The sequence below is a fragment of the Cucurbita moschata genome, unplaced genomic scaffold (genome assembly GCF_002738365.1).
Source record: "Cucurbita moschata cultivar Rifu unplaced genomic scaffold, Cmos_1.0 Cmo_Scf00007, whole genome shotgun sequence".
In the NCBI taxonomy this organism is placed as follows: domain Eukaryota; kingdom Viridiplantae; phylum Streptophyta; class Magnoliopsida; order Cucurbitales; family Cucurbitaceae; genus Cucurbita; species Cucurbita moschata.
In genome coordinates this window covers 4,194,465-4,202,577 of record NW_019268523.1, presented here as the reverse complement: position 1 = coordinate 4,202,577, position 8,113 = coordinate 4,194,465, and the positions used below count along the sequence as shown (strand labels likewise).

The 8,113-nt window shown below is 34.1% G+C and overlaps 2 protein-coding genes across 2 annotated transcripts in view; both read left to right on the top strand.

Moving 5' to 3' along the window:
- Positions 1-4,934, top strand: part of LOC111445249 (protein HGH1 homolog) — a 6,416-nt gene extending 1,482 nt beyond the window's left edge. The window contains exons 2-10 of the mRNA XM_023083519.1: positions 705-830; positions 1,319-1,441; positions 1,979-2,176; positions 2,345-2,423; positions 2,806-2,951; positions 3,376-3,489; positions 4,236-4,367; positions 4,493-4,606; positions 4,688-4,934. Of these exons, the coding sequence (XP_022939287.1) occupies positions 777-830; positions 1,319-1,441; positions 1,979-2,176; positions 2,345-2,423; positions 2,806-2,951; positions 3,376-3,489; positions 4,236-4,367; positions 4,493-4,606; positions 4,688-4,726 (999 nt within the window). The 5' untranslated portion in view covers positions 705-776 and the 3' untranslated portion in view covers positions 4,727-4,934. The remainder of the gene's footprint in view (positions 1-704; positions 831-1,318; positions 1,442-1,978; positions 2,177-2,344; positions 2,424-2,805; positions 2,952-3,375; positions 3,490-4,235; positions 4,368-4,492; positions 4,607-4,687) is intronic.
- A 1,046-nt stretch (positions 4,935-5,980) lies between these two features.
- Positions 5,981-7,876, top strand: LOC111445250 (40S ribosomal protein S27-2). The gene is made up of 4 exons (XM_023083520.1): positions 5,981-6,086; positions 7,052-7,153; positions 7,353-7,381; positions 7,492-7,876. Exons 1-4 carry the CDS (start codon positions 6,084-6,086, stop codon positions 7,616-7,618), a joined length of 261 nt encoding a protein of 86 aa, XP_022939288.1. The 5' UTR covers positions 5,981-6,083; the 3' UTR covers positions 7,619-7,876.
- Positions 7,877-8,113: the final 237 nt, after the last annotated feature.

Below are 8,113 nucleotides of genomic sequence, written 5' to 3'. Positions count from 1 at the left end.
TTTTTTTTTTTTTTTTTTTTTTTTTTTTTTCTCGAAACGTTTTAACTTGTTAATATCTTTTAGATATAAGCTATAATCAAAGATTTGAGAAAAAAATTCATATTCTTAAACTTTTACAACATAATTTAAAATTTAAAATTAGAGGTTCAGTTTTTTAAACCGTCAAACTTTTGAGATTTTAAGACTAATCTTTGTAAATTAAATTAGCTGTAAATATAGTTAGTAACCATATAAATAAAGAGAAAATTTCATATTCTAGCATTTAAAGGGCATCTTATAAGTTAAGTTAAAAGTATATATCTTATAATTATTAATGGGCCTGACAAAGCAGCAAAATAATCTACAAATGGCCTCTCAAGATAATAATTATTGATTGTAGATAATTTTTCTAATACTTTTTTTATGTCTATTTTTTTTTGTAGAGGGATTTTCACGTATTGATTGAAATTAAGCTACTTATTTAACTTAGGTTTCATTTGATAACAATTTTATTTTATGTTTTTAAAACTTGTGCATGTTTCCTCCTAAATTCTCTATTTGGGTTCTTACATATCTTAAACAATTTTTTGAAAACTAATGTTAGTTAGCTGAATTTTTTAAAACCAAATTATTATTGCATGAGGCCTGTATAGCTAATTATGATCTATTTTAAACACCTTGCTGTTATTATATCAGCCACTTAAAGTCTAAAAACCTATATGTAGAGTTTTGTAATTTGAAAAAGGGCAATTCCACTCATCGGAGAAGAAACACCCTTCTTCAGCAACAAAGAGCATATGGCGACTGAACTAGAAGAATTGATACAGTTTCTCTCTTCGCCCTCACCTCAAGTAAGTCCCATTATGCCTCTCATCTGTTCTTTATTTGTAAAAGCCATTATTATCTGTGAATTCCCCATCTCTTTCGATGTCGATTAAGGGTTTTCAGAGATTCATTTTGTAGTAGGTCGATGAGTTGGTGAGATGCAGTATACAATGCTGTTTTTTCTATGAAATGTTAAAATTTAAACCCAATCCATGATTTTATTGCATCAATTCAATTTACATTCACTTGCTCTGTTTTATTTGCCTAGAATTAGATGATTCATTTCCTGTTTCAAGTGTTTCAGAAGTTAAATTTGCACGTTTTGATCCCTGTGACGCCTTTTATTTCTTACAATGAGTGATGTATTAAAACTGAAAGTTGAATATGGGAAGTTCTGTGGTTGCCAGACGAATATTGTGTTTACCTCAGTGGATTGCTAATTCAGTTTGCCTGTAATAACAATTAGGTTTTATAAATTTATAAGTATCAGAATTTTGTTTTTTTTGCTGTATAGTTGAGGAAAGGAGCCATAGATATTGTTCAAGGTTTAACTGGGTCTGAGGATGGGCTGCAGTCTCTTGCCAAGTATCCAACCGTTCTGCTACCGTCATTAGCTCGACTCTTGAGAGAACAAAAGGTGTGCATCTTTCTTCTTTATAGAGTTGGTTATTAACGCTGTCATGCATTCTTCTTTCTATCATGTTGGATGGCAGAGTTTGAATTAAAAATTCCATTTGTCCTAAACGTTATGCATAAGCAAACAACTGAACATCTCAGAGAGTTTTATTGAACATGTGTTCATAATAAACATCAATTATTATTCCTTTCTTTTATTATTACACTGTGTTAATCTTGCTGATTATTGATAGGCTGGCAAAAGTTGTCATAATATTTCCTGCTGATTATGGTTTAAATATAACTCATGCTTTACACTACGGAAATTTAGCGTTTCAATTTCATTACTTCATTTGTATCATTAAGAAGGTGGGCTTCAAGGCTTATGATGGGATGCACTTATATTATGTAATTTCTTTAACTGTCGCGAAACCTATTTGGTGGATATTATTAATTTAAGGAAGTTGGCCATGCGTTGGTAGTATGGTTCAAAGTATTTGGCAAAAGCTACTCATAGAATATGAATAATTCCGTATTGATATATTGTCCATCATTTCAGGATGTTGCAGAACCTGCAGCTGAAGCTCTTGTTAATCTTTCACAAAATTCTGATCTAGCTGCAAAGATGATAGAATTGGGACTGATTGGAGCAGTTATGGATCTTTTGTATAATGTGGACTCCAGCATTAGACAGTTGCTAGTAATGTTTCTGGTTAATTTAACACAGTTGGATGTTGGTATTGCCTCGTTACTGCAGGTGTGCCTACAATGTTACAGTGGCCTTTTCTTTGGTTAATGTTGAAATGAGCTATTTTTTTAATTTGTTTGAGAATATTTTAAGGATTTCCTTTACAAATAGTTTAGGCTTTCATGATCTTAATGAACTAAGAAAATAGTTCTTATGGTTATCAATTCTGCTTCGTAGACTGGAGATGACAAGATGCAAGGTCTCTATGTTATGAAGATTGTCAGATCATTTTGTCGTTCGGAAAGCGAATCCAGTGGTATGTCTTGCTTCTTCTCTACTTCAGTGTGCTTTGGACGATATGTTACTTTTCAAGAATTTTGGACTCCATATTTATAATATAAAATTTAAATATTTAGGGTCGCAAGGTTTTTCACTTATCTTTGTTTCTTCTAAGATCTCCACTTGCAGTGGTTTACCAACTTAATTTGCTGTGCTGCACTTGGAAATGTGTTTACCAGTTCTTTGGTCTCTCTAGTAAAATAAATAAATAAATAAATAATTGCAATACCTCAAGGCCAGATCCTTTGCAGCCATAACCTAACCTCTCCAAACATTAATGTTGTATAGAACCCAACATTGATATCCTGCAATTTAAAGTTTTCAGTGTTCATTGATGTTCTAAATTTATTCTCTACTAGATGATCCCTTTGAGCATGTGGCTTCCATACTTGTGAACATATCAAAGAAGGAAGCTGGAAGGAAGCTTTTACTTGATCCAAAGCGGGGACTTTTGAAGCAGATAATTAGGCAGTATGATTCGACTAGTCAACTTCGGAAGAATGGAGTAAGTCCGATGGATGTCTAAAGAAGTTCAAGCTTCTAAACGAGGTTATTGTAGAATTACTTAAACACTGCTAACTTTTTTCTTTGAACAAGAAACAACTTTTCAATGTGTATAAAGGAAGACAAATGTTCAAGAACAAAAGTTCACGATGGGAACAGAAAAAGACAAAACAACCAAAAAGAAAGATGCCCTAACTAGTTTACATTTTGACTGATGTACATGATTGGTACCAACATATTATTTTTATTTTTTTGGTAATTTGGGAAACTAAGACATGCTTGTGATTGGTTATTTACTTATTTCAGCCCAGATTCCAACTCTATACTTGTTGTTCAATTATTTACAGTTTAGATATGATCTAAGTACATCTTCAATCGATGTTGGATCACTGGACTCATGTCTTCATTTGATTTGCTTGTTTAAGGTATTTGGAACTCTCAGAAATTGTTGCTTTGAAGCAGAAGGCCAGTTGCAAAATTTACTCTTGATAGCGGAGTTCCTTTGGCCAGCTTTACTTCTCCCTGTTGCTGGGAACAAGGTAATACTTTTATGTACTTCTTAGAGATCAAAATGGAATGGGTTATATGGCAACTCCCTTGGCTCTAACTATTTTGGTTATGGTTAGGACTAGGATTTCATAGTTGGAAGTAGGTTGTGCCATTTCAAGGCTGTTGCAGCCAAGGTTTCTTATAAGGGAGCATGGCGTCTACCTAGAAACTAAGTAAATACAGCAAATATAATACAGGAACACACGCCTAATATTTACAGCAAATATAAATAAAGTCCAGCTTGCTGAACTCTGTGTTGAACGATCTTTTCATCGCCTGCAGCCAAACTATGTTAGATTCTCCCTGTTCATATGTATGCAACGTTAAAATTTCACCCCACAGCCTGGAATTGAAACACTAAAAAAAAGAAAGAAAGAATGAGACGACTGAAGGCTTTGAGAGGCACCTGCACATGCTCTTTCTTTTTTTGCATTTATGAGGGATCTTTCATATTGATGCTTAAAGTCAGTTTCTAGAATTTTTTGTTATTTTTACTCGAGTAATAATATTATCTTAATTCATATTTCTTGGAATAATACAACCCTAAAGTTCAAAGAGAATATTTGTACCAGGGAGGAAATAGTGACAATGGTAAAAAATATACAAGGCAAGTAATAAGATAGGTAAATAAGGAAAGAGGAATAACGAGAATATACTAAATATTTTCAGTCTATCGATGCATTTATATCGATAACGAGAATATTTACTAAACATTTATATCGATGCGTGCAAGCAGGTTTACAAGGAGGAGGATACATCAAAAATGCCACTTGAGCTTGGTACTGCACTCTCAATTGAGCGCGAGCAAATCGATGACCCTGAAATTCGAGTTCAAGCGTTGGAGGCTATATACATGATCATATTACAGGTTAAAGAGATGAATACATTTCTACTTGAATACCCCTTTCATTTTGTTTGTCATCTTGCTGTGAAAACCTTAAAGGGTCTATGCTTCTTGGCTCAAAAGTATCATAGTTTCTTTGCTCCTATTAGGATGCTGGCCGGAGAGCATTCTGGTCCATCAACGGACCAAGAATACTGCAAGTGGGTTATGAAGACGAGCAAAACCCAAAAGTAATGGAAGCATATGAGAGAGTTGGCTCCCTGGTAAGCATGTCTCTCTAAATCTACTGTTATTTGTTCATCCTCAGTCAACTTTATACTAACCTTACTTGATTAATCGATCAGCTGATCCATAGCAGTGGCGACGAGGAATCACGCGACTAAGGAGACATTCGCAGATCATACAGCTATGTGGTAGTTGTACAATGGAGAGGCTGTGGTTTAGTTTTTAAGATTAACTTTGAGTCAATGTTACATTATATGTTTGTTTTCCGAGTTGCTGTTGCTCATTTTTTTTGGTCAAGAGTAGAATAATCTTTTACATCTCTAATATTATTCATGAAGCATACTGTCCGAAAGAACAATTTCTCTACCTTGCTCTTTCTCATCGTTCTTGCACGAAGTTGAGTTTGAAAGGTTACAGATGTCGATCAACTTCATTCGTGATCGACAATTCTATTGGTGGCGAGAGATCATAAAGTTATTCCAAGCAGATCTTCTGTTTTAGTAATATAAACTCAGATAAGAAATTATGCATAGGACATATCTTCTTCACTTCATATATAACCATTATACTTAGCAATGTCTCTTTTCACTTTTTTGACAATCTTGATACATCTTTGTACGTCAATGTGTATTTTCGGGATTTATTGACCTTTGAAAAGTACCTTTCTCTTGATCTCCTAGCGCTTGGGAACACATAGGAGACCTTACATAGATTTTGACATATCTTCTTCAATGTATTAATAATTACTAAAAAGTATTGTCGGGCAGAACGAACACTTCACATAGACTCATCTCATATGAACACTATACGTAAGAAATTTGCACCCTATTCACATATGTTCTAAATGTACAACAATATTTTTTTATTAGTAAAGTCCAGATTTTCGAATTCTTGAAAATTGTAATTTGATTTTTAAGTGGTACATGAAGTATGAAATTTGTTTATAAACCGTCCATAATAGAGAATAAACTAAACGATGATGTGTTAATTAACATATGTCAACTAAACTTTGACGGTATAAATCAGTTGACTTTTTTTATATATAATTTATTTATTATATTAATGTTCAATTACAAATTAATTTTGTGCGCACGACCAATTAGAATCAAACTTAGAATTTCGGGACCATATATCAATTGGTTTTTAAATTGAAGGACCAAAAAGAAATTAGTTCAAATTTGAAGGACCCAAATAAATTATTAAATTAAAAAAAAAGAAAAAGAAAAAAAAAAGTGGGGGGCAAAAGGCAAAATGATAAGTTGGGAAGGGCATTATTGAAATATCAAAAGGTCAGCCGAAGATGACTACAAGGCCCATATCTATTATCCAACTTAAGGCCCAAACTGTCTTTTCAAACTTAAGAAGCCCATTTCTGTACCGCCTCACGCATCACTATATATAAAGATCGAGGTTTTAGGGTTCTTGCTCTCTCCCTCTGTTGCGGTCGTGCGCTCCTTTCTTTTGGCTTGCGCAGGATTTCACTCTTTCGTCTGTTCCTTTCCAGAATTTTTCAAGATGGTTAGTTCTCATTCCTCTTCATCTTGATTAATTGTATTGTGTTTCCCGTTTTGGTTATGTTCGAGATTTGTGTGGCCGCGAAGTTGAATGTGTTTAGGTGTATTTTATGCTCTGCACTTTTGCTTGAGACACTTCGAGTGTGTTGATTCATCTTTGTAGACGGAAGATAGAAGAATTGATGCATTTTAAACCTATTCTTACATGAAAAACTGCGGTTTTGTCTCTGTTTTTTCTTCGATTATCTTTGCATTGAAGAATTGAGAGATTTTTTTGTTGTCAACGATTTTTTGGGAAGGGTAAGCAGGAAGTTAGCTTTAAATTATATTTAAATAAGTCGAGTAGGAAGAGGAATACTTGTCGTCGATTTAGTGCAATGAAGTATTTTTCATTTAGGAAAACTGGAAACCTGACGCAATTTGGTGGATTGCACGGCGGTGGATTACATCTGATACACAGAACTTTGCAGAGTTTTTATTTTTTGTTTTAACATTTTCTTTTTTGTCAATGTTGCTGCTGTTTTATCTTGGCGTGGTTTTCTGAAATTGGAAGGAACATTTCTTCATAAAAAAAAAAAGGAAGTGTGTGTATATATATATATGTTTATGTATTTTAACATTATTTTTCTTCCTATTTCCGTTGAGTACATCCCACATGTGTTCTTAACATTACTTCTTAGTGATTTGAATGCGTCTTTTATGTGTCCTTAACATGTCTGGGAATTTTTTTAATAAAAAAAACCAAAAAGTCAACTACTAAAGTTACCCATTCAAACACTTGTTGGAGCATGTGATAACTGAGAGGCATATAATTTGATGCTGATTTTGTTTGTTGACTTGTGGTTGGACCACTATTCTTATCAATTCAATGCTGTTGGTTCTTGTTGCAATTTTGTGGCCTTAAAACGTTGTTTCAGATTCTGAACTTTTAAGTTATTCAAATGGGGATGTTTTGTTTTATGCCAATAGGTTCTCCAAAACGATATTGATTTGCTGAATCCTCCTGCTGAGCTAGAGAAGAGGAAGCACAAGCTCAAGCGCCTTGTGCAATCACCCAACTCCTTCTTCATGGTATTATTGTTGCTTCTATTCAACTCCATGCCATTTTTTAATGATATTCTAGTCAAATTCAGCGCATCTGTTTACTATCCTACAGAGTGTTTCTTGGGGCTCTTCTTGGAAGCATATATATGTATATATTTTTTTGCCTTGATTTATATTATATTCTGACAAGCTTTCCCTTTAATCGTTGCGTACCGTTGATTTGAAGGATGTTAAGTGCCAGGGATGCTTCAACATGTAAGCCCCATCACTTTTCATTACTTTGTTATATTGATAATTCTCGTAGATTCTGTCTGAAGATGTTTTATATTGAAAGTTTCTGATTGTTGTTTTGTGATGAAATGCAGTACCACTGTCTTCAGCCACTCACAAACTGTTGTGGTATGCGGTAACTGCCAGACAGTCTTATGCCAGCCAACTGGTGGGCGCGCTAGACTCACCGAGGGATGTTCGTTCAGGAGAAAGGGTGATTGAAGATGCGGGTCCTTGTTTCTTTTCACTGGGATGAAATGACAGTCTCTGTTTTGATCATGGTATATTTATTTTTCGTGTACGGTACCAGACTTGATTATGCTCTCTCCTAAATTGATTATATTTGGCTTTAGAGATTTCTGGTTTTGTTTAAAAGATGAATTTCATGTACTGAACTTTTAGCAGCATTTAGTAATTCTTAGCTTTCTTTTATCTACCCCATACTTTGTTAAATTTGAGTGGAATAGTTTTGCATCAAAATCCCTTCTTAACCCTCTTAAGTGATTGAATATCCATGTTCTGCTGGGATTACTCTTACCCTCTTCCATTTACTCACTCTAGTCAAGGGTTGTTGTATCGTTATCTTCGAGCTTGAAAGAAAATATCTCAAGGTCACTCACAACTCTTTGGCTTATTGTAATTTGTATTTTACAAGAATGTCATTGGCATTCGTATAAGCAACAAGTGTGGCACGAGGATTTGAGCTTATGAACTGCA

Excerpts from the sequence above, each read along its gene's own strand:
- LOC111445250 (XM_023083520.1), top strand. Across the intron at positions 7,154-7,352 it reads CACCCAACTCCTTCTTCATG|GATGTTAAGTGCCAGGGATG; the intron begins GTATTATTGTTG and ends GTTGATTTGAAG. Across the intron at positions 7,382-7,491 it reads TGCCAGGGATGCTTCAACAT|TACCACTGTCTTCAGCCACT; the intron begins GTAAGCCCCATC and ends GATGAAATGCAG.